This window comes from Gossypium hirsutum, chromosome A02 (genome assembly GCF_007990345.1).
Source record: "Gossypium hirsutum isolate 1008001.06 chromosome A02, Gossypium_hirsutum_v2.1, whole genome shotgun sequence".
Classification (NCBI taxonomy): domain Eukaryota; kingdom Viridiplantae; phylum Streptophyta; class Magnoliopsida; order Malvales; family Malvaceae; genus Gossypium; species Gossypium hirsutum.
This window is the reverse complement of record NC_053425.1, coordinates 23,658,571-23,685,506: the sequence shown is the minus strand read 5'-3', so window position 1 is coordinate 23,685,506 and position 26,936 is coordinate 23,658,571. Positions and strand designations below refer to the sequence as shown.

The 26,936-nt window shown below is 33.7% G+C and overlaps 1 protein-coding gene across 1 annotated transcript; it reads left to right on the top strand.

The window, feature by feature from the left end:
• The first annotated feature begins 422 nt into the window (after window positions 1-422).
• Window positions 423-4,831, top strand: LOC107951042 (conserved oligomeric Golgi complex subunit 4). Its single transcript, XM_016885929.2, has 2 exons — window positions 423-2,212; window positions 4,089-4,831. The coding sequence occupies exons 1-2, from the start codon at window positions 605-607 to the stop codon at window positions 4,716-4,718; spliced, it is 2,238 nt and encodes a 745-aa protein (XP_016741418.1). The 5' UTR covers window positions 423-604; the 3' UTR covers window positions 4,719-4,831.
• The last annotated feature ends 22,105 nt before the right edge of the window (window positions 4,832-26,936 follow it).

The window sequence follows — 26,936 nt, the reverse complement described above, 5'->3', positions numbered from 1 at the left end:
AGATATTCATAACAATTGAAAACTAATTATTTTATTTTACATTATTCCGTTAAATATTAAACATATGATTGAAAATATTAAATTTAATTTTTTTATTTAACTAATTTTTGTTAATTTGCATTTATGTATTATTAATTATAAATAAATTTTATTTAAACTAAATTTATTATTTCATTTTTTATTATTTCAAGGATTCAAATTAAATTTTACGAATTTGAATATGTGGCATACAAATATTAAATTTATTTTTTTACTAATTTAGATATTTTAAAAAAAATTATATTTAATTCAAATTTAGATACTAATTGTCAAAAAATTTTAAAATTTAAAATTTAAATAATAGAAGGAAAAAAAAAACTATTCCTAAGGGTTGCATACTAGATCAAATACTAAACCATGCTCTACGCAATCTATTTTAACCTTATGTATGATAAGTGACTAGCTGCTGGTTAAACCTTAGCCGAAGCTGTAGAACTACCGCATCGCTCCCTCTTCGCCATAAAAAATCTTTAAAAACTTTAAAGTTAAAACTGAAATACCAAAACTAAAACTAAATCTAAATTAGCTTGTAAATAATTTGTTTCTTGAAAGTTAGGGGAGAGAAATGTTGTCGACACCGTACGGGTCCGAAGCGACGGAGCAGCACGACGATACCTCCGCATCAACCATGAAATTCGGGACTCCCGAGGCAGTCGACTACGTCCGATCCCTCACCGACGTGGGAGCCATGACGCGCCTCCTTCACGAGTGCATCGCCTACCAACGCGCCCTCGATGTGGACCTAGACACCCTCCTCTCCCAGCGCACCGACCTCGACAAGAGCCTAAACAACCTCCAAAGATCTGCCGACGTTCTCGACATTGTCAAGGCTGAATCTGACCACATGCTCTCTAATATTACCTCCACCTGCCATCTCGCTGACCAAGTCAGCCGCAAGGTCCGCGAGCTCGACCTCGCTCAGTCACGCGTCAACTCCACGCTCCTCCGCATCGATGCCATTGTGGAGAGAGGGAATTGCATCGACGGCGTCAAAAGCGCTCTCGACGCTGAGGACTACGAGTCAGCCACGAACTACGTAAGGACATTTTTGGAGATCGATAATAAGTTTAAGGATTCCGGATCAGACCAAAGGGAACAGTTGTTAGCCTCAAAGAAGCAACTGGAAGGGATTGTAAAGAAAAAATTAATGGCAGCCGTGGATCAGAGGGATCATGCTACAATCCTGAGATTCATTAAGCTGTATTCTCCTTTGGGTCTTGAGGAAGAAGGGTTGCAAGTTTATGTTGGGTATTTGAAGAAAGTGATCGGGATGAGATCAAGGTTAGAGTATGAGAATTTGGTTGAGTTGATGGAACAAAGTAATGGGCAAAATCAGAATAACCAGGTAAATTTTGTTGGGTGTTTGACTAATTTGTTTAAAGATATAGTTTTAGCTGTTGAGGAAAATGATGAGATTTTACGGACTCTTTGCGGAGAAGACGGAGTGGTGTATGCCATTTTTGAGCTACAAGAGGAATGTGATTCAAGGGGTTCTTTAATCTTGAAAAAATATATGGAATTTAGGAAATTGGCTAAATTGTCTTCTGAAATCAATTCTCAAAATAAGAATTTGTTAACTGTTGGAGCACCTGAAGGACCAAACCCAAGAGAGATTGAGTTGTATTTAGAAGAAATATTGTCATTGATGCAACTTGGTGTAGATTACATCCAATACATGGTTTCAAAGATCAAGGGGATGACAACAGTTGATCCGGATTTAGTCCCACGGGCTACAAAAGCTTTTAGGACAGGAAGTTTTAGCAAAGTTGCTCAAGATATTACTGGCTTTTATGTGATTTTAGAGGGGTTCTTTATGGTGGAAAATGTGAGGAAAGCCATAGGGATCGATGAGCTTGTACCTGATAGCCTTACTACTTCAATGGTGGACGATGTGTTTTATGTTTTGCAAAGTTGCTTGAGAAGGGCTATTTCTACTTCGAATATTTGCTCTGTAGTTGCAGTACTGAGTGGTGCCAGTAGTTTGCTGAATAATGAATACTATGAAGCCTTGCAACTGAAAGTAAGAGAACCGAATCTTGGGCCAAAGTTGTTCTTGGGTGGTGTTGGTGTTCAAAAGACTGGGACGGAGATAGCTACAGCCCTGAATAATATAGATCTGAGCAGTGAGTATGTCCTGAAACTAAAACACGAAATTGAAGAGCAGTGTGCGGAGGTCAGTTGTATACTTGTATAGTTTCTTTTTGTTCTAATTTGCTTATGTTCCAATCAGCTGCTGCATGCATATTATTGATCTTTCAAGATTGTTGTTTACTTATTTGAAGGAAATGACTTATTCTTTCTAGTGTTAGGATTTGTGAAACATTGCTGGTTCTCCATAATGCATAGTAGCATTACAGTTTAAGAAGGTTCAGATTTAGAGGCAAGGTTCTTAGAGGCTCAGAAAGGGAAAGGAAAATAGGAAATGAACTATTAAAATAAAATTCATAAAGGACCATTATTATCTCCTTTCCCTTTGGATTAAAATTTATATTATTTAGCCACAAATGGTGGGTTGGATATTGATGTTATGATTGTATCAACTGGCTAATGTTTTGATAACTTTAACTTAATGCTTTGGGAGTTTACATGCAAATGTTAGGCTGACTTCTTTGGATATGTAGGAGGAGCTGGAAACTGAGCATTAGAGGAAGTCCACCTAAAGGGGGTGGGTGAACCATTAGGACCAAGTCCTAGGTTCGATTTGATATTACTTATAGAATGATATAAAGAAATCTTGGCATGCTTTTTTGTAAGGCAATAGATGCAAAGAAAAACCCACTTGATTGTTTTGGTCTTTAATTTATTTTTTTTTCTGTTAGTTGTGGTTTTACTAGTAAGCGGATAATATAGAACTCCCTACTCAAATTTTGAGTATTTAACAGCAAACACGGGTTCAAAAGGAAACCATGCAGATTGACTAGCAAAAGAAAAAGGAATTTTTTCTTGTTTTGTAGAGAAACTAGACCATTCTTTAGAGTTCATTGTCATAATCATATATCTTAAGTTCATTTGCATACACGGACACATATAAGCGCATACATATTGCATCTTACTTTAACAGGAGAGCACTCTTTTTGTACCTTGCACTTCTGGCAAGATAAGTGTTCTAGTGCCTAGTGTGCACCTTTCATGTCCGACAACAATGGCTTCAATACTGAACTTATTATTTTCCCAATATTTCAAGCTATAATCAATTTTACTGCTGGGCGTTGCTGAAGAAGTAAAACGGTTGGCATTAATGCATCCAAGAGTACCTGTAGATTTAATACTGGAGTATGTCATATTGTTGAATATTAGGCAAGTAAGAATTTTATAATTTTCTTAGACTGTTTCCCTTGAGCTAGCTTTGGTGCCAATTATTGCTTCTTGCTGAGCATAAGACTGATTGGCTCATGCACTTAAAATGAGAAACAATTCAGAGTAGGAATTCATGGTGGTTCAAGTTTGCTATCTTGCAGTCCTTATGTTTAATGTTGGAATAGAGGTATGCGGATTGGCCGTATTTCTAGATAAGCTGTAATTTCTACACATAAAATGATAAAACTTGGTGCCGGTTATTGCTTGATATCCTGCAGCCCTTATGTTTAATTTTGGAATAGAGGTATGTGGAGCTAAGCTAGAGTTTCGGTACATAATATGATAGACTTTTATGGTGTCACTATTGTATTTTCTCATGATTAACTCAGGGTTCGTGATAAAAGAAATTGGCTCTATTTTACCTTAAGTATTTTGTATTTTTAGTAAATACTACTACACTGCTAGTAGTTGTTCTTTGTCCTTTTTTTATGTTTGTCCGGAAAAGAATTTACTTTATAATGCCTGTTTCCTTTGGTCATTTTCCTTTTATAAAACTAAACGCTTCTTTAAATAATTTGCTTGGCTTTGGTTGCATGCCTGGTAGTGTATAACTTCGTGTAAAGTATTTAGTTATTTACTTCTACCAGTAGTGGCTTCTATTGCTGGTGCCTCTCTTTTTTTTTTTTTCTTTTTTTCATATTTATCGTGTTATCCAAGTACTGCATCGAATGTGCTGTTTTCTTTCTCTTTAGGTCTTTCCTGCGCCAACTGAAAGGGAAAAGGTAAAATCTTGTTTGTCCGAGTTGGCTGACTTGAGCAACACTTTCAAGCAAGCCCAGAATGCTTGTATGGAGCAACTAGCAGCAACTGTGACACCTCAAATCCGTCCAGTACTAGACAGTGTAGCAACCATCAGCTATGAACTATCAGAGTCTGAATATGCCGAGAACGAGGTGAATGATCCTTGGGTACAGAGACTTCTTCATGCTGTTGAAATCAATGTGGCTTGGCTCCAACCCCTGATGACTACTAACAACTACGATTCATTTGTACATTTGGTAATCGACTTCATTGTGAAGAGGTTGGAAGTGATTATGATGCAGAAACGGTTTAGTCAACTCGGTGGCCTTCAGCTTGACAGAGATACCCGAGCGTTGGTAAGCCATTTTTCTGGGATGACGCAGAGGACTGTGAGAGACAAATTTGCTCGTCTTACACAGATGGCAACCATACTCAACTTGGAAAAGGTGTCGGAGATTCTGGATTTCTGGGGCGAAAACTCAGGGCCTATGACCTGGAGACTGACACCTGCTGAGATTCGGAGAGTTCTGAGTTTAAGGGTTGATTTCAAACCTGAAGCTATTGCTGCTTTGAAATTGTGATCCATGTATCTCTCTTATCGTCATTTAGAAGAGTATAATCCATTTTAGTATTATTTTTGTTTTACAAAAATTCTATTTTTGGTATTTATGCAGCATACTACGTTTCTATTAAATTGGATTCGTTGTTTATTTATTAGGAATTCAATTCGATTGGTTCAGTTTTGGGCCTTTTTAACACAATTTTTGGAGTGAGTCTATAACTTGAAAATTTTAAAGTGCTTTTACTCAATTTAATTAATTTGTGAAATACTAATAATTTATTTATTATTTAAGTGCTGGATTGAGTTTCATGGACACTAATTTAATTAGAAATGTGTATGAAAGTTGAAATATGAAATAAACTAACTATAATCTATATAAGAAGCACGAATACGAATTTGGAGAAAATTTTACTCACAAAAATACCATTTATTCTTCATCTTATTACTAAATTAATTTTAAAAAATGATTTTAATTTAATTTATAGTTCTTTGTTAAAATAAATTGTGTTAATTTTAAATTAGAATTATTAATTGAATAAAACTCTAAGTATAAAATATTAAAAAAAATAGTAAGTTTATTTTATTTTATTTTTAAAATTTATGTTAATTTTATTGATATAAAGGAGAGTTATTACTTTAATAGAATTTTAAGCATCTTAATTATTACTTAACTAATATTAGAGTTATATATTAATTAAACTTTAAGTTTAACTTTATAAATAAAGTTGAGTAGTTAGGCATATTTAATCAATTTGCCTTTAAGAAAAATTACCCGTAAAAAAATGTAGATTGTTAGTGGTAACAAGTTAAAATTATATGAAAAAAAGTGGAGCATTATTTTATATAAGTTGTTTATAATGTGTTAAGCAAACATTCTTAAAACTATTTTTTATCCATTATTTGTTTGGTTGCAGATGAAAAATATTTTATGGGTTTGTTTTGAAAAAAAAATTCAAAATTTAACAATGATTATTTATTCACTATTATTAAAAGTGTTTATTAATTTAGTGTAAATATCTTTTATATTTATCTTGAATTATTATTATTATTGGTGCATGTTACTTTACCTATTTTTATTTTTATTTTTTCAAATTAGTATTAGAGTTTACTCTCTTATGTAGACCAAATTTATATATTATTTAAAAACTAAATTTATATATCATTTAAAAACTAAGAGAAATTATGATTATCAATGATTGTAAAAACTAAAATTATATTATTAAAACTAACTAAAAATTAAGAGAAACTTTTGAATTGATAAAAATATAATTTATTTTTCATTATATTATTAAATTGATATTTTAAAATAATTATAATAATTTTTTACATAAATGGTATATTGAAAACAAGTCTACGGTAGTGATAAATTTTTTACATAAAATAGAGTTATATAATAAAAGAAGTCTAGACATAAGTTTTCTTCATAATTATATAGAAGTGTTTACATAAAATATATAGTGAAAGGGTATGTAAGGAAGAAGTCTATGGTAGTTGGTAATATTTTTCCTTAGTGATGAGTTTTTATTGATTTTATTACTTTGATAAATTTATATTATTTTATGATAAAACATCAAATCACAATTAACCTCATCTAGTATTATTTAATTAATTCATAGTTTTATTTGGTATTATATTTTTAAGATACATCTTTTTATTATTATTTTACATTAATAAATTACAATTTATTTATATTAATTATCATTTAAGTGTTAGAATTATATATCAAGTTAGCTCTATTAAGTAATATTGGACTGTTAGATATTTTCATCCAGTAGCATTTAAGCAAATCATGGGTAAAAAAATAAAGAAGGGAACAAGTAGAAGAGAATAGCCAGAGAGTTCTCTTTTAGCTGCTTCCTTGCCAATTGGTTTGTAGCAGCTTGAGCTTCAATAGTCGCTTATAAGTAGCTATTTATTTCAATATTTGTTTTTGTTTTTTGTTGGTGCATTTTTATTCAACTATTGCCGCCATCTCATTGCTGCCAATTGCAGCACTGTTTGCCATATAAACGCCATTTTGCAATTTTTGCAAAAATATAAAATTTGATCACATTCAATACTTTTTATTACAGTTTAGTTTTTATAAATAATAATAATAATAATTATTATCTATTTAAAAAACATATAAATTGTACAGGATCTCAATACTCTTTTTTATCTCTCGAAATTTATAATTTATGTTTTTATATATATTTTTTATTTTTTTCAAAATAATATAACCCTAATTTTATTAAAAATTCATTTTTTAAAAAATCATTATAGCTTTAAATGATTTAATAAATTCCATTCATTTAATTTTGTTCTTGTTGTCAAATATATATATTTACAATCTATATATAGATAAAAATACATATTGTATTTAATAATGTTTCATAATTTTATATACAACTACAAATAAAATACTTCATTAATTAAATTCCTAAAAATATTATAATTTTGTTTGAAAACTAAAATTTTAGATTAAAAATAATATTTTTAAATATATAAATGGAATGCCCAAAATTATTCGAATTACAATATCTAAAGTATTTGAATTAACACCCATGTGTATATTTTCTATTCATATTCATATACACTATGAATAGTACCGAACAATAAATCTAATAAATATGTAATATATAAATCATTAAAAATAAGAGATCAAATAGTGTTAATGTTTAATTTCTTTTAATGATTATAATATCATTTGGTTAGTTTAAACGTTTTCAATTCCACTACATTTTTCTTTCGCTATGACTGTTAACAAAATTAAAAGACAATAATTACACAATATGTTTCCACTCATAGACAACTATATGTTTTTAATAAAACTTAAGAATAATAGATAGTTGAATGTATTTCTACAACATATTTATTCTGATAGACAATTATACGTTACATTATCTAGAGATGTTTCACTATTTTAAACATCTAATTTTGTCTGGATTTACGATTATGAGTTTATTGAACTTTGAAATCGTTGGATGAGAATTACAATATGATTTTTTTAATTTTAAGATTAAGTAAATTTAACTTCAACATTAAAATTAAATTGATTTTACAAGTTTTGGGCTTGAATTAATTTTGCAAGAGAATTTCATGAGATTAAATTTAAATTAAGTTTTAAATTATTTTGAGGTTAATTTTAAAGTTGAAATCCAAATCAATTAAATTTTAAAAAACTCCGGCGGATATTTGGGTTTTTGGGAAATAGAATTTTTAAATAATTTTGAGTAAAAATGTTTTGGGTTTTCTTTAATAGATATTTTTTTTGGTTTTCATTAAACTAGTCTAAATCGGATCAAATCTGAATCTGTTTTGAATCCAAGTTTGCTTGAGGTTCAAATCGGGTTAAGCCCAAAATCAAATCCAAACCAAGTCAAAATTGAGTAAAGTTCAAGAGTTCAAATTGGTTCAAGGCCACAAAACCCACATGTTTATGAAGTGTCAGGATAAGATTTAACCCGCACATGGGGAAATAGAAGGTCAAACAGCATTTAAGTGGTATTAACCACCACTTGTTACTTTTTTATTACATATTACATTATATTTATCATATATAATTTTATTTTCGAAATACATTAAAAGAAGCAGAAAAATACAAAAATGGAAAATACAGAAAATCCAAAAAATAAAAAATTGGAAAAAAAATTCAGAATTTTTTTTAAAAAAAGTGAAAACTTGAAGAAACTTGGGATCAAGAACAAAAAAGTGAAATCTCGTATTTTTGACTAACTATGAAAAACCTTGGCCTCCAAATTGAATTAAGCATTAAAAAGGAAAATTTTTAACAACACTATAAAAAGCCCTGCAAAAAATCGAAAAAAAAGAGATAGAGAAGCAAGAATCGAAAATCAACAAAAGAATACATCAACACTATTAAAATATCAATTGACCGGGTGAATTAAACATATATGCGGTTTTTATTTTAAAATTAAGTGGACGAAATTTATTAGGATATATAGTTTTTAGGAGGGAAATACTCTTATAGGATGCATTTTCAAGGCACCAGTAACTTTCGCTCCAACAGGCACAATTTTAATAGCAACACCCAAATAATTATATATTTTTCTATATAAACCTCTCTAAACTTCATTATTTTCAATACAAATTTATTCTCTCAAATCACAAATCTCTAAATTCTTAATTATCTCAATAATTTCGTTTTAAATCTTTCTCTGAATCATATTCTCTTCGATTTTATTTTATTTCTTATAATTTGTAAAATGAAAAATCAACTTATTCGATTGGATGACAAGCACATCTTTGGCGTTCAATAACTGTGAAAAATAAAATAAAATAAAATAAAATAAATAAAATAAAGAACACACAAATTTTACGTGGAAACCCTTTCGGGAAAAAACAACGGGCAGAGGAGAAGAAAATTCACTATGTCGAAAAATTTGAATCAAATACAAGAGGAATAGACTATGTCTATTTATAGGCTTGCAAAGCCATATTCTAGTAGGATTGAAACACCTTATCCTAATCAATATAAAATAGATGGAGTTTAATAAGGTTTAAAAACCTTATTTTAAAATAAAATAAAAGAAGTCTAGTTCTATATGGATTTTACTTTTATTTTATTTTCCATCGTATTTTATTATTTAAATAAGAATTTGGGTCACCTAATTCTAACAATCTCCACCTTGACACAAATTCTCAATGAACAAGTTCTTCATCGCGAACTTTCAATAAACAAGTTCTCCACCTCTTCCATAAAACCCCTTAAGGGTTTAACTTCAACAATGAACACCAACCAAGTCTAAGCAATGCTCAAACTTGGTTATAGGAAGTGACTTAGTCATCATATCTACAGGATTTTCATGAGTACTAATTTTGCTCACAACAATATCACCACGAGCAATAATATCACGAACAAAATGATACCAAATATCAATGTGTTTTGTTCTCTCATGAAACATTTGATCTTTTGTAAGAAAGATGGCACTCTGACTGTCACAAAATACTGTGCTGATTTGAAGGTCTTCATTGAGTTCACTAAATAGTCCCTTCAACCAAATAGCTTCTTTACAAGCCTCAGTAATCGCCATGTACTCAACTTCAGTGGTAGACAAAGCGACTGTAGTTTGCAAAGTGGCTTTCCAACTAATTGCACAACCTCCGATTGTAAAGACGTAACCTGTGAGAGATCTTCTTCTATCAAGGTCTCCAGCAAAATTAGCATCAACATACCCTATAACTCCATCTTTAGTTCTTCCAAACTGTAAACAAACATCAGTAGTGCCTCGTAAGTATCTTAAAATCCACTGAACTGCTTTCCAATGTTCTTTACCGGGATTTGCCATATATCTGCTAACTGCACTGACTGCATATGATAAATCTGGACGTGAACAAACCATAGCATACATGAGAGATCCCACTGCACTAGAGTATGGAACATGTGACATGTACTGAATCTCATCATCTGATTGAGGAGACAAGGCCGATGAAAGTCTGAAATAGGCTGCTAAAGGAGTACTAACAGGCTTAGCACTCTGCATATTGAACCTGCAAAGAACTTTCTCAATGTACCCCTTCTGACTTAGGTACAATTTACTTGCTTTTCTATCTCTGAGAATCTCCGTACCAAGTATCTTCTTTGCTGGTCCTAAATATTTCGTCTCAAATCCTTCACTTAGTTGGGCTTTAACCTTTCTTATCTCTCCTTTATCTTTTGCTGCTATCAACATGTCATCAACATAAAGAAGTAGATACACAAAAGAACCATCACTGTTTTTCTTAAAGTAAACACAACTGTCTAAACTACTTCTTTTGAAATCATGACAAGTCATAAAGGAATCAAACCTCTTGTACCACTGTCTTGGTGACTGTTTCAAACCGTAAAGGGACTTTCTCAGCAAGCAAACATAGTCCTCTTTTTCTGAGACTATAAAACCCTCTGGTTGTTGCATGTAAATATCTTCCTCAAGTTCTCCATGCAGAAATGCAGTTTTTACATCTAACTTCTCAAGCTCCAAATCATGCATGGCCACAATACCAAGCAAAGCTCGAATTGAACTATGCTTAACAATTGGAGAGAACACATCTGTGAAGTCCACTCTTGGAATTTGACTGTAACCCTTTGCAACAAGCCTTGCTTTATATCTGGGTTCTTCAACTCCTAGAGTCCCTTCTTTCTTTTTAAACACCCATTTACAACGAACAACCTTTTTACCTTTAGGAAGTTTCACAAGGTCCCATGTTCTGTTTTTGTGGAGTGATTCCATCTCTTCTTGCATAGCAAACATCCACTTTTCTGAGTCTTCACAGCTAACCGCCTCAGAATAATTAGATGGCTCTTGATTCACATCTATATCTTTAGCCACATTTAAAGCATAAACAATTAGATCAACCTCGGCATACTTCTTTGGAGGTTTAATTTCTCTTCTAGTTATGTGTAACACCCCTATCCCGTATCCGTCGCCGGAATAGGTAAAGGGGCATTACCGGACTTGAAACTCATATCCGAACAGTAAAAATTTTGAATATATATATTTTTATAAAGAAAGTTCCTTTAGGTAAATACTAAAGACAGTCAGGGATACAATTTAACTGCTATAAGTACACATTTAAAAGATGCCATTTTCGCATGGCTTATATACATTAACCAAAATATTCTTCGGCCACTGGTCTATTCTTTACATGCCATAAAATAATTCAAAACATAACAGTAACAAGCAGTGGATAGTGATAGTGTGACTAGTTGCTGACGATCCCCGAGCCTGTAGCTTCCAAATGAGATCTATAAAACAGAGGAAACAAAGTAAACGGAGTAAGCATTTCAATGCTTAATAAGTTTTAAGCAGTGTCAACAGATAACAATCAAATTATAACATAGTTGTTCGTATTTTTTATTTCACTCTTCCTTCGGGCATACCATCCCTTTACCGAATATGCCCATCTCATCATATATAATAGGCAGATAAATTCTCACTTGATAGTGATCTCTTATAAACATAGGTACATTACACATTTTCACCTAACTTTCCACATTGACCAAACGCACAATAATCATAGAACAGTCTTATTACTTTACTCACATATGCATCACATAACGACCTTGTGTTTTAGTCCAAATCAAGCTTAAATATAATCTCAAAATACATACCTGACCAGCTTAACGCATTGAACGTATTTATTACCAATCGTTACTGTGAGGTCGTATAATCTTATGTTTTACTCGAATCTTCAGCGAAACCTTTAGCTCGAATAGTCCCCACACGTAGTTATCGGGTCTTACTCGGACAAAATCTCCACACGTAGTCATCGGGTCTTACCCGGACATAATCTCCACACGTAGTCATCAGGTCTTACCCGGAATATATTTCCAAGCTTCATGTACATTTATTCACATGTTACAACATTCACATCGACTGTCATATTTGTAATTCATTTGCCTCATCAAATATCTAATAATACACACCTTTCACATTTGGTCATTCGGCCACAATATACACACATCTCCTACATATTTCACACTAGCCGAATCACTAGCCATTCGGCTTTACCACATATACATATCTCATACATATTTCGCATTAGCCATTCGGCTTTACCACATATACATATCTCATACATATTTCACATTAGCCATTCGGCTTTACCACATATACATATATATTTATCTTGTACATCGATTTCAGCAATAGCTTATAAGCAACTCAAATAGTTTCATCAATGTTTACAACAAATTCACATATTCACTACAAGCTATTTTTCCTGAGCAATAGTCACTAAATTATTTATAACTGGAGCTAAAAAACTCAAAATCAATTTCCGTTAATTTTCCCTGAATATAGACTCATATATCTTCCATCCATAAAATTTTCAGAATTTTAGGTTTGGCCAATCAATACCAGATTTTTCTTAAAGTTTCCCCTGTTTCACTGTTTGACTAATCTGACCACTCTTCACTACGAATCAAATTTCTCATTGTACAGAATTCAAAATATGTTCTATTTGATTTCATTTGAAACTAGACTCATTAAGGAGTATAAGCATATAAATGTTATCTTATAACCATTTTTGTACAAATTATAATGATTTTCTAAAAACAGAACAGGGGATTTCAGGGTCACTCTGACACTGTCTCACACAACTTTAAATATCTCTTTATAGGAAATTTCTTTGCTTACACGATCTCTTTTATAAGAAACTAGACTAATTAAGCTTTGATTAAATATTTTATTCAGCCTAGAATTCTACACCAACAATTTATAGTGATTTTCTAAAATCACGTTACTGCCGCTGTCCTAAGCAAGTTATTACAATTTGCTCTTAAATTTCCAAGTCCAAACACTTATGAACTTACCATTTGAGTTTAAGACATATCATGGCCACATCATATCTTATTAAATCAACTCATTATGTCCTATTATGATTGAATTTACTCAATGTTTAATCACTTAAAACTTACCTCGGAAGTTGCCGAACGATTACGACGGCTATTCGATCACTTTTTCCTTTCCCTTATCCAACTTTGATCCTTTAGGCTCTTGAGCTAAATCAAACAATTTACTTCCCAAATTAAACATAGTCATACGACATCCATATACATTTTATACTAGCTGAAATGTACCATCAAGATATACTTTACTCAAATAATTTACATTGGCCGATCATGTATAATGTTTTGTAGCTTAATAAATTTATCATACATTATGTATTCATAATATTTGTGCAGCCAATTATTCATGGTCATACACACACAATCAAAAATAAATACCAAATTTTCATATCCTTTATGCCCTAAGCCGAATACACTTGTCATGTTCACCTACATTTTTCAAGTACAACATTCTCATATTCGGCATTAGTATCAAGCATAATAGCCAATTCTTCCCACCATTTCCAAACCAATTCATCAATGCAATCATACCATTACAAATCAACTTAAAATAACCATATCTAATAATCAAATACCTATAGCATTGCACATTTCTCACATAGCAAGTACAACTAAATTCATTATTAATATATATATCTAAACACTTAACTACAAGATTTAATCACCATTATCAAATCATAAAACAGCTTATAACCATCATCTATATTTACTTCACATAAACCGAAATAACCATTACATCATCTTTAAAACACTTAGCATTTTACCCATTTAATCAAGCCAAATCTCAAGACCATTCCATCACACAAATTATACCATAAATCATACTTACAATTTAAGTTAATGCATGACCGAAAATCACCATCATTAACATCATTATCAAACCAAAACCAAAACACATCTATCATCCGTATACCAAGCTTACCAAAACAAGCTACTATGTGTTTCAAGCTTATTGACCGAATCTCAAACCTCAAAATTCTAAGTTTAATCTATGGGATAAGTAGAGTTTGAACTAATCATCTCAAACATGCATAGATTTTCAAGAACCATTCAATACATACCTCATTCTAGCCATCTTCTAAGCCAAAAATCAAAGCAACCAAACTTTCTTCCCCCCCTTTAGGCTACGGCAATGGAGGAGAAGAAAGACCCAACTTTTGTTTTTTTTTTCTCACCCTTTTAATTATTTAATTCCTCTTATAATTTATGACATATAATAACTTTATTTATTATAAAACTATTTGATATTATTTAACTAAAATATAACATACAAAATGCCAAAATGTGTCATTCATGCCCATCCTTGCCGTCCACTACCAAGAAAAAGGAATGTTTGACATGCAAGTCCCTCATGCTTCAAACCATGCAAATTTTTAGCCACTACCAATTAACCTATGACATTTTCAAGATTTTTCACATAAGCCCCTTTTTATTTATTTCACATCCAAATGACAAAATTAAAGCATGAGATTTTCACACATACTTATTCATAAATAATAAGCATAAAATATAACAATTAAATATTTTTTTGTGGCTCGATTTTGTGGTCCCGAAACCACTTTCCGACTAGGGTCAAATTAGGGGTGTCACATTATGTTTTTGGCGATAGAGTATTGTGGTGAAGAAGCAACTCTATTCTCAATTTTTGTTCTAGCTTGAGGAGTTGACTCTGTATTAATCTGATGCTCCTCCTGCTTTTGATTTTCTTTATTGGAAGAGTCTTTAAGAGATAACTTAGGTAGCATAGCAGTTTCATCAAAAACAACATCTCTGCTAATCACAACTTTTCTATTTTCAGGATACCATAACTTATACCCTTTTACACCAACTTTATAACCAAGAAAAATGCATTTAATAGATCTCGGTTCCAATTTTCCATTATCAACATGAGCATACGCAGGACACCCAAAAATCTTTAAATCAGAATAATTAGCAGGATTACTAGACCATACCTCTTGTGGAGTCTTTTTCTCAATGGCAACGGATGGAGATCGGTTGATCAAAAAACATGCAGTAGAGGCTGCTTCTGCCCAAAATGCCTTCGGTAAGTTGGCATTTGACAACATACATCGAACCTTCTCCATGATCGTTATGTTCATTCGTTCTGCAACGCCGTTTTGCTGTGGAGTATGACGAACTGTCAAGTGTCTCATGATCCCTTCTAACTTGCACAATCTATTAAACTTATCAGAACAAAACTCTAAGCCATTGTCTATGCGGAGGTATTTTATCTATTTTCCCTTCTATTTTTCAATCATAATTTTCCAAGACTTAAGTGCAGAAAACACATCACTTTTCTGCTTCAGGAAAAAGCCCAAACTTTTCTGGAAAAATCATCAATAAAAGTTAGCATATAATTAGCCCTACCTCTCGAAGGCACTCTGGATGACCCCCACAAATTAGAATGAATATACTCCAACGTTCCCTTCGTGTTATGGATTCCTCTAGTGAATCGAACTCTCTTTTGCTTCCCAAAAACACAGTGCTCACAGAAATTCAGTTTGCAAATTCCTTGCCCATTAAGAAGTCCTCTTTTGCTTAATTCTGCCATGCCATTCTCACTCATATGCCCTAGGCGCATATGCCAAAGTTTAGTAATATCATCATCTGACAAGGAAGAGAAAGCGACAGCTGCATCACCAGTAACAGTAGAACCCTGTAAAACATATAACTTGGCAATCTTTCTCCGCCCTTTCATCACAACAAGGGACCCTTTGGAAATATTTAAAACCCCACTTTCAGCTGTGTATCTGTACCCTTTTGAATCAAGAGTACTCAACGAAATTAAATTTCTTTTCAATTCTGGAATATGCCGCACGTCACTAAGTGTTCTGACAACTCCATCAAACATCTTAACTTTAATTGTTCCAACACCTGTGATTTTACATGAAGCATTATTTCCCATCAAAACAACACCTTCAGATACTGTTTCGTAAGTTGTAAACCAATCCCGATTGGGACTCATGTGGAAGGTGCAGCCTGAATCAAGTATCCACTCCTCGCTTACTTTAGAATCATTGACAGAAGCGACTAGAAGTTCACCATCGCTGTAGTCTTCTACAACATCAGCTTCACCAGAATTTTCTGGTTGTTTTCCCTTTTGATTCGCAACCTCCCTTTTAATCTTATTTTGTAGCTTATAGCACTCAGATTTAATGTGCCCTTTCTTCTTGCAGAAGTTGCAAGTTTTACCTCTGTTTGAAGACTTCTATCTACCCTTAGATTTACCACGAGGATTCCGTTCCTGTGTCCTACCACGATCATCATCAGCATTCCGATCTTGTCTCCCACGAACAATGAGACCCTCTCCCTGAGAGTCGGGTTTAACCACAAGATGCTTCGTCTTATCATACGAGGTTAAAGAATCATAAACCTCATCAACTGTGAGAGACTCGCGGCTATATAAAATCGTGTCTCTAAAGGTTGAATAAGACGGGGGCAACAAACAAAGTAGAATCAACCCTAGATCTTCCTTATCATACTGAACCTCCTTGGCCTCCAAGTTTGAGAGAATTTCTTTAAACACTGTTAAGTGTTCGTGTACAGACGCACCTTCCTCCAAACGATGAGCATAAAGATGCTGCTTCATATGCAACTTGCTTGTTAGAGTTTTCGACATACATATTTGTTCTAGCCTCTTCCATAATGCAGCGACAGTTTTCTCTTTCATCACATCCTGTAAAATTTCGTTGGACAAATGCAGATGTAATTCTGTTAATGCCTTTCGATCCTTACGCTTCTTCTCTTCATCTGTTAATGTCAAAGGCATTTTATCTATCCCTAGCAGGGCATCCTCCAGATCCATCTGTGCAAGAACTGCTTGCATCTTAATCTGCCACAACGCAAATCTAGTGTTGCGATCCAACAGCGGAATTTCATATTTCAAAGACGCCATTACCATGATCGAGATGAATAACCCGGAAGCTCTGATACTAATTTGTGAAAAATAATATAAAATAAAATAAATAAAATAAAGAACACACAAATTTTACGTGGAAACCCTTTCGGGAAAAAACCACGGGCAGAGGAGAAGAAAATTCACTATGTCGAAAAATTTGAATCAAATACAAGAGGAATAGACTATGTCTATTTATAGGCTTGCAAAGCCATATTCTAGTAGGATTGAAACACCTTATCCTAATCAATATAAAATAGATGGAGTTTAATAAGGTTTAAAAACCTTATTCTAAAATAAAATAAAAGAAGTCTAGTTCTATATGGATTTTACTTTTATTTTATTTTCCATCATATTTTATTTAAATAAGAATTTGGGTCACTTAATTCTAACAATAACAAATAATAAGAAAATATTATTAAATTATTAAATTATAATTAGTTAATTATTATGCTGTTAACATTATTAATTTTTTATGTTTATATACTCAAGCTGAAGATCGGGTTTTGGAGACATACATACACAATTTAAGTGTGAGTGCACCAGTTTCCATTTATGGACACTTGCAAGATGTGAGATTCTTATACGTGGCTTGCAAGCTTAGGGGAACTAAATTGGATCTCCCACTTATCAGTGCTTTGGTGGAAAGATAGAGACTTGAGACACACACATTCCATCTTCCCTGCGGTAAGTGTACAATTACACTCAAAGATGTTAATTTACAACTCTGTCTACTGGTCCATAGGGAAGTTGTTATAGGGCCAGTGGTGAGTGCCGATTTGTCATATCTCGAAAATCAGGTTAGTAGAATTGGGTTAGTGGATTGAACATCCGATTAGGATACAAAAATTAGGTTAAAAGTGTTTAATAATAAAATAAAATATTAAAATAATTATCGGGTCTAAATATTTAAGTTATGAAATTAGAATTAAGTGTTTACTCATTAATTTTCTTAAAACAGATTTTAAAAATGATATCGAATTTTAAAATAATTAAAGGAATATGTTTTAATTAAAAATAATGACTTGTTTGAAAAAAGTGGAAACTGGAAGTGGCCAAAAGGGCAATTGTCCAATTTTTTCTATTTTTCTCTAACAACTCATTTTTAATCAAATCGGAACAGTGGTTTTGGGAAAAAAATACGAGGTTAAAATATTTATTTTATTATTATTTTAAGGTCTATAGCATGAATATATGATTGTGTAAAAATTTCGTGAAGTAATTTTATCGTTTGAATGCTTAATTCGGTAAAAAGGACTAAATCGCGTAAAGTGTAAAAGTGGAGTTCTATTAGCTAAAAGTGTTTAATAGCTATAAAACCTTAAAATTAAGGTCCTTAGGTTGTAATTATACCACTAATGGCATGAGTGGAAAATTATGGACAACTATTATGTGATTTTAATGGTTTTGTATTATGGTTAAAATGGTAAATTAATAATTAAAGGTGTTAATATTAATTAAAACAAAAAAAAAAGGTTTTAGTTTCATTCATCTTCTTGGCTGAATGAAGCATGGAGAAAATCCATTTTAGGGCTTGAAAATTTTGGCTACTTCAAGGTTCAATTATCAAGAAAGGAGAAATACGGACTTAGATCGGGGAAAGAATAAAGTTACGGAATAGTAGACTCGATTCGCCATTTTAGCATCCGAGGTAAGTTCGCATGTTATAATTTCATTTCAAATGTATTCTATATGCTTTGATATAGCATAAATTGTGATTATATGACTTCAGACAAGTTTGGGAATAATTCGACGATGATTTGATAGTTGGAAGCCCGGTTGAACCTTAGGAACAGTTTAGGAAGCTAGTGAAATGTCATTAGGGATACTTTGAGTTGGCTTCGGGCCATGATATAACACTTCGGGTGTGAGATAAACCGGTTTGGCTTCGAGCCATGCATATCGACTGATTTGGCTTTGAGCCATGATATCAGTATTTCGAATAAGTTACCTTGATTTGGCTTTGGGCCACGGTATAGGTACTTATCGTGTGAGACCCTTGAGTATCCGACTTCTATTCCAAATGCTTCAATGGGTAAATGAAAGATGAGAATGTATATGAGGTTTGTATGAGATGATACAGGTATGTGTATAAACTATTTTAGTGTTGAATCAAATAAATGAGAATGGAAGTCTATAGTTTTGTGACTGAGCATTTGAAAGGTTTGATAGTTAAGGAAACCTACATATTGTTGTATTCAAACTATTAATTTATGTTTATGTGATTGCATAGAGTTTATTTTATATGAGCTTACTAATATTTATAGCTTACATTATTTATTTTTCCTGTGTTTTATAGTGTTATCAAAGCTAGCTCATATTCGGGGACTATCGGAGATCGCATCACACATCCACCTATCTTTTGGTACTTATGAACTGGGTATTTTTAAGTATATGGCATGTATAAGGACTTTGGTCATTTTTGTTATGTTTTGGTAATGACTTTGGCCAAATGAATTGGCTTGTAAATGTACATGTTTTGGTTTGTATATATAGTCATATGAGTTGGCTTAGGATGGTGAATTTGATGATGTATATAAGTGTGCAAATGACTTTTGTTTTGAGTTGGTAAATAACCTATATTGTGTGATTGAAGTTGGATTCATGATGCTTGTTGTGAATAGGTAAATGAATGTCAATAGGTGATGATTTGTGAATTGGTATGCTATTGAAATTAGACCAAATAATGCATATTTGAGTTTAGTCATATTGATGTTGAAGTAATTGGTATTTGGCATGTTTTGAACAAGCAAAACATGAGTTTATAAGCATGTTGGTATATATAAGTGTGTAAATGACTTTTGTTTTAAGTTGGTAAATAACCTATATTGTGTGATTGAAGTTGGATTCATGATGCCTGTTGTGAATAGGTAAATTGAATGTCAATAGGTGATGATTTGTGAATTGGTATGCTATCGAAATTAGACCAAATAATGCATATTTGAGTTTAGTCATATTGATGTTGAAGTATTAGAAATGGTATGAATTAGCCTTGATTATGGCAAAATGAAATGTTCAATTATGCTATGATTTGGTGCCATTTTGGTTGTGTAGGTATATGCATATTTGAGTGGCAAATTGGCTTGGTAAATAGCCTCTTTTTGTCCACACAGGTAGAAACACGGGCGTGTGTCTCAACCATGTGTGACACACGGTCAAGTACACGACCGTGTGTTCCCTAGTGTTGAATTTGAAAACAAGTCCGTATGCTCCATACGGCTTCACAAACGAGCGTGTGACTTGGCCGTGCAACATAAGTCAATATACCCTACAGGTTTGGTACAGCCTAGTACATAGCCTGGCACATAGGCGTATGTGGCCATTTTTAGGGCACACGGGCTAGCCACACGGGCATGTGTGTTGGCCGTGTGACCCAAGTCAGAGAGTTACACAAGGTTGGACACGGGCTGGGACACAGCCATTGCTCCCATTTCGAATGTGTACACGGCCTGTGACACGAGTGTGTGTCCCCTGTTTTGAGGAAAAATTTTCTAATTTTTGTAAAGTTTCATAAGTTATCAGTTTAGTCCCAAATCACTCCCAAAGCATGTTTAGGGCATCGTAGGCTTGTATTAGGGACAAATTGATTGAGATTGAATGATGAATGGTTGAATTGAGAAAATGTTTGCTAAATGATTGTTTAATTATTTTATAAGTTAGGTAACACTCCGTAACCCTATTTTGGCATTGAATACGGGTGAGGGGTGTTACATTTGTTGGTATCAGAGCTACAGTTTAGTCAGTTCTAGGACTAATGTAGCGTATATCAGAGTCTAGCCATACATGCCATATGTAAACTGTGATAGTGTGATGGTTTCTGACATTTTAAAATATGTTTTCACATAGTAAATGGATCCCAATCGAGCTATAGCTGATGAGGTTGAAAGTAATGCGCCTGCTCCTGCTCAAGGGACAGCTCGTCTAATTCTAGACCCGTGTTGGGTAGCCAAGGAGGAGAGACTAAATAAGCCTTCTTCCAAATGATAAACGAGTGGTCCACATAATATATTCAAACGAACCTGGCTGCTCAACAGCCTCCACCCCCTCCTAATCCCCAACTGGTTCCCGTAACTCCTCAAAGAGTCGAGCTTTTAATATTGAATAAGCCTTCAGTGGATAAGATTCGTAAACACGGGGCTAAAAAGTTCAGAGCTAATGTTGACGATGATCTTGAGAGAGCCGAGTTTTAGCTTGAAAACACTATCAGAGTATTTGATGAACTTTCTTGCACACTAGCTGAATGTTTAAAATGTGTTATATCACTATTGAGAGACACCGCGTATCAGTGGTGGAATACACTGGTATCAGTGGTGCCGAGAGAGAAAGTCACCTGGGAGTTCTTTCAGACCGAGTTCATGAAGAAGTATATAAGCCAACAGTTTTTGGATAAAAAACATAAAGAGTTTCTAGAACTAAAACAGATCCGTATGACCGTAACCGAGTATGAGAGAGAATTTGTACGGTTGAGTAAATACGCTTGAGAGTATGTTTTTACTGAAGAAATTATGTCCAAGTGGTTTGTTGATAGGTTAAACGAGGATATTAAACTTCTGGCCGGGATTTTGGATTTGAAAGAATTTGTTGTGTTAGTTGGCTGGGCTTGCAAAGCCAAAGACTTTAGCCGAGAAAAGAAGAAAGCTGATTTAGAGGCTAGAGATTCAAGAAAAAGACCAATGAATAAACTCTATTATTCTTCATCAAAGAGATCCCGAGATTCGTATAGTCGATCGAATGCATCAGTGGGACACCAGAATAAAGATCGTGGAAATCAACAAGTAAGTCCTAAAGCCCAAGCTACTTTTGTCTCGAGTGTTGGCAGTGTGAGAAATATCAAACATGAGTGTCAACAGTGTGGGAGACGACATTTTGGAGAGTGCTGAAATAAGAGTAGTAAAGCTTGTTTTAAATGTGGCTCTCGCTAGATCACTTTATTAGAGGTTGCCCAGAGTAATTCGAGAAAGATAAATTCCAGAATGCTAGATCAAGCAATATAACTGCAAGAAGGAGACCTCTGAGAAATACGAAGAATGTTTTTAGTGGTAGAGGTGTGACTAAGGACTCAGCGTGAGATCCGAAGCTAGAGTGTAACAACCCAATTTTGGGGCTAGTCAGAACAATGGTTTCGGGACCATGAATTCGACGTAGAAAAATTCATTTTTATTATATTTTTATGGTCTACAATTTTATGGAACTATTCTATGAAAATCTCGTTTGAAAATTTTGACTTTTGGTCACTCAATTTAGTCAAAAGGATTAAATCGTAAAAAATGCAATAAGTTGAGTTCTACTTGTTAAAGGTGTCCAATTGCTATGAGATTTTAAATTAGAGATCCTTAGTTGGTAATTAGACCATTGGATAAGTTAGTAGACAAAAATGGACATGAATAGGTAATTCAAAGTTATGCATTAAAGGTATTTTAGTCATTTGGTAAATGAAAGAATAAAAAGGGAATATAAAGCCAAAATTTGCTCATCTTTCTTCAACCTTGGTTGAAAATTTGAAGAACACCATAGCTAGGGTTTCTTCAACTTTCAAGCTTGATAGTAAATGCATCCTAGCCCCATTTTTAATACTCTTTAGATTTTTGAAGTTGTTATCATCTGATTTACCTATTTCTACCATTAATTTGGAGTAAGGTTCATGTTTAAAAATTTACCAATGTGTGACATGCATGTATTTTGATGTTTGATGGAAGATATTGTATGTTTAAGGTGTGATAAACAATTTTTACTAAGTGATTTTTAGTGAAAATGCATAAAAATGACTTATTTGTAAAAGTTGTAAAAATGGGTAGTAGAAATGTGATTTGATGAAAAATGTGGGCTGTTATGAGCATGATTTAGGTTCGGTTAGCCTTGGGTAACAAAGAAAATGGATACATTTCATTTTACGAGCCTAAGGACTAATTTGTAAAAATGTGAAAAGTTAGAGGCAAAACTATAATTTGTCATAATTTGATTTTTGGACAGCATTGAGTAATGTGATGATTAAATAAGTTAAATTATCTATTATATATCAAGAAAAATGAAGTTCGGACCTTGATCGGGGGAAGAACAAGGTTATTGACGATTAGGACCATTTCCTACTATTTTGTACCGAGGTAAGTTTGTGTGTAAATAATGCAATTTTATATTATGGATTTAATACTTAATATTGCATAAATTGTATAATTGTTTCTATGGAAATATTCAACGAAGTTTCGACGATGAGAAAATCCTTATTGAACCTTAGGAATAGTTTAGGATACAAGTGATATGTCACTAGGAAACCATGTACTATGTAATCTATGTGAATTCGAGTGCTGGTCATGTATGTCCTACCAGGGGCTGGGTAGTCCGGCATGTGTTACAGATACTTGATAGCTTGTGTGAGCAACTCGCGTAGCTACGTCTTGACTGACAGCTTGCGTGAGCAGGCCTGTGATTACCTCGTGTGCGAGCCCTATGTGTTATAAGATATGAGGTAGCATTGGCTACATATGTGGCACTTACGTGCAAGACTTTCTGTGTATCCGATAGTATTCCAAGTGTTCAACGGGTAATCTGAAGAGTATGTCAAAGATGAAAAAGTATGTAACTATGTTACGAGTTGGTACAGGTATGTATGTAAATCTCATGAGTATGGACTTTAGTATGAGACGAACTCTTGGTAAGAATGCTAATAAGTAAGTTATGCCTAAGGTACATGATGATATTTATGTTAACTTATGTTGAGTAGTTATATTATTAATGTATGATTTATGTTGCTTATTATTTCCACGCAAACTTACTAAGCTTTAAAGCTTACTCCCTTTTTCATTCCATTCCTTACAGTGTCGCCAAGCTAGCTTAGGGATCGAGGGATGTCGGAGCTCGATTCACACTATCAAACGATTATTTTAGGTACACTTGGTTTCAATATTTTGAGTATGACATGTATATCGACTTGGTTATTTCGTTATGTGTCATATTGGTTTAGCCAAATGTGTTGGCATTGTAATGGTTAAAGACTCATTCTGTATATTGCCATTGGAAGTTGGCTAATATTAATCTTATTGGTCATTGGTATGTTTATGTGATGATGCTTATCATGAAGATGAAATTGGCATGAATGGAAAAGAAAGTATGTGATGTTTATGCATGATAGATGTTAGTATGTGTAATTGATGTACTGACATCTTGTTTATGGCTAATTTGGTTGTTTGTATATGCTTGGATTTGCTGTTGCTTGATGTTGTGCAAGTTGGTGCAAGTAAGGGTGGCAAAATAACTTGGTAAGTAGCCTTATTTTGGCCACACGAGCAGAGACATGGTTGTGTGTCTCAGCCGTGTGAAGGACACGACCTAGGGGCATAGGCGTGTGTCTAGGGCGTGTGAAGTCTGCACTTTTTTCATGAAAATTTTGAAAATTAAATTCGCCACACGGCTTAGCACACGGGCGTGCGACTTGGCCGTGTGACTCCCTTTGGTGCATGATGTCATAAATAGAGAGTTACACGGGTTAGGGACACGGGCGTGTGTAACCATATAGCCAACCCACACGGGCGTGTCCCAATCACACGGGCATGTGACCCTATTTGATGAAAATTTTTTCTAAGTGTTTTAAAAATTTCTAAAGTTCTTGGTTTAATTTCGAACCACTTTTAATGCATGTTTTGGGCCGTGTAGGCTCCTTTTAGGGATGATATGTTTGTATATGAAAAGTTTTAAATTTGGATGGAAATTTATATATCAGTTTTGTATGTTAGTTTGTGTTTAAGTCCGATGATGCCTCGAACCTTGTTCTGGCGTCGAATACCTGTAAAGGGTGTTACATTTAGTGGTATCAGAGCTACGATCTAGTCGATTCTCGGACTAACGTAGCATGTGTACGAGTCTAGCTATACATGCCATATATAAATTATGATAGTGTGATGACTCTTGACAATTTTAAACTGTATTTTCTTATAGTAATGGATCCCAATTGAGTTGTGGCAGATGATGTAGAAAGTAATGCGCCGACTCCTGCCCAAGGAACGGTGCTAGTTAAGAGTAGACCCATAACTGTGAGTCAGGTTGGAGAGGCTCGGAAGCTTTCTTCCAGATGATGAATGAGTGGTCTACGGAATTTGTTCTAACAAATCCGAATGTCCAACCTCCTCTAGCCCTTCCAAATCATCAACTTGTTCCCATAGTGCCTTCAGGTGTGGACTTTATGAGATTGAATAGAACCTCAGTTGATAAGATCAGAAAGCAATGGGCTGAAGAATTTAGAGCAAATATCGATGATGATCCCAAAAAAGTAGAATTTTAGATCGAGAATTCTATTAGAGTATTCGATGAATTATCTTGTACACCTGATGAATGCTTGGAATGTGCTATATCTTTACTGAGGGACACAACATATCATTGGTGGAAGACACTAGTATCTGTAGTTCCGAAAGAGAGGGTTACATGGGAATTCTTTCAAGAGGAGTTCTGGAAGAAGTATGTCAATGAACGATTCATCAATCAGAAGCGTAAAGAATTTCTTGAGCTGAAATAGGGCCGCTTTTCAGTTGCTGAGTATGAAAGAGAGTTTTTTCGGCTCAACAAGTATGCTAGAGAGTGTTTTTCCTCCAAAGTTATTATGTGTAAAAGGTTTGAAGACTGGTTTAATGAAGACATCAGATTGTTAGTGGGTATTCTTGAGCTGAAAGAATTTGTTGCGCTAGTTGAGCGGGCTTGTAAAGCAGAGGAACTGACCAAAGAGAAGAGAAAAGCAGAATCTTAGGCTAGAGATGCAAGAAAGAGGCCGATGAGTAAGTCGTTCCAATCTTAGTCTAAGAAATCTAGAGAGATGCATTCTGTAACACCCCGTACCCAAGACCGTTGCCGGAGTCGAACGCGAGGTGCTAATAGACTTAATTACTTTGTTTTCACAGTCCATTAAAAAAAATTCCAGACAAGCTGGCTAACCGCGTCACTGTCGCCTTAAAAATCATATCTCGAGTTAAAAAACTCAAAAACTGATTCCGTAAATTTTCCCCGAAATTAGACTCATATATCCATCTGTGGATTTATTTCTAGAATTTTTTGTTGGGCCAATTGGTACAGTTTATTAGTTAAAGTCTCCCCTGATTCTGGGTTCGACTACTCTGACCTTCATGTATTCTGACTTGGATATCTCCCTGTACAGAGCTTCAATACTCATGCCGTTTGTTTCTATAGAAACTAGACTCAGAGAGGAATCCATACATATAAGGCATGACTTCTAATTATCTCTGGATAATTTATGGTGAATTATCAAAGTCGAAACAGGAGATCCAGAAACCGTTCTGGCCCTGTTTCACAAGAACTTTAATATCTCTTAATATACTGTTCATATGATTTTTTTGTTACTTTCATATGAAAATAGATTCATCAAGGTTCGACTACATAATTTATTCACTATTTAATTCCATTCCTACAAATTTTTGTGATTTTTCGAATCCACACTACTGCTGCTGTCAGCAGCTGTTTTCAATGTAAACTTTACCTATTTCGCGGTTACCATGGACCAACTAGGGTTTTGTCATACATAGGTCCACATATGATCATATTTAGCCATTCCAATGGCTGATCATTTGCCCAACACTTCCATTCCAATCCATAGTCACATCATGAAACCATATATACATACATAAACACAAATGGTCTAATGCCATACTCCACTTCTACGAGCCATTTTCGCATGGCTGTACACACATACATCACAAAAAGTACTTCAAACAACAAGGGGTAGTCCTATACATGCCATATCCAGAGTTCAACTAAAAGAGTACCAAAAGAGCTTTGATAGTGTGGATGACTTCGACTTCGATGATCCCGAATCCGATAGCTAACGAACAATATCTATAAAACAGAGAGCCAAAGCAACGGGGTAAGCATTTTAAAGCTTAGTAAGTTTCAAGTAATGAAATCGGCTTTGACTAAAGTATTACATTCACATAGCTAAATGAATCACTTTATTAATTCACATTCTCATAATCATACTTACTTCACACTTAATCAACATATACACACACAAGGTATTA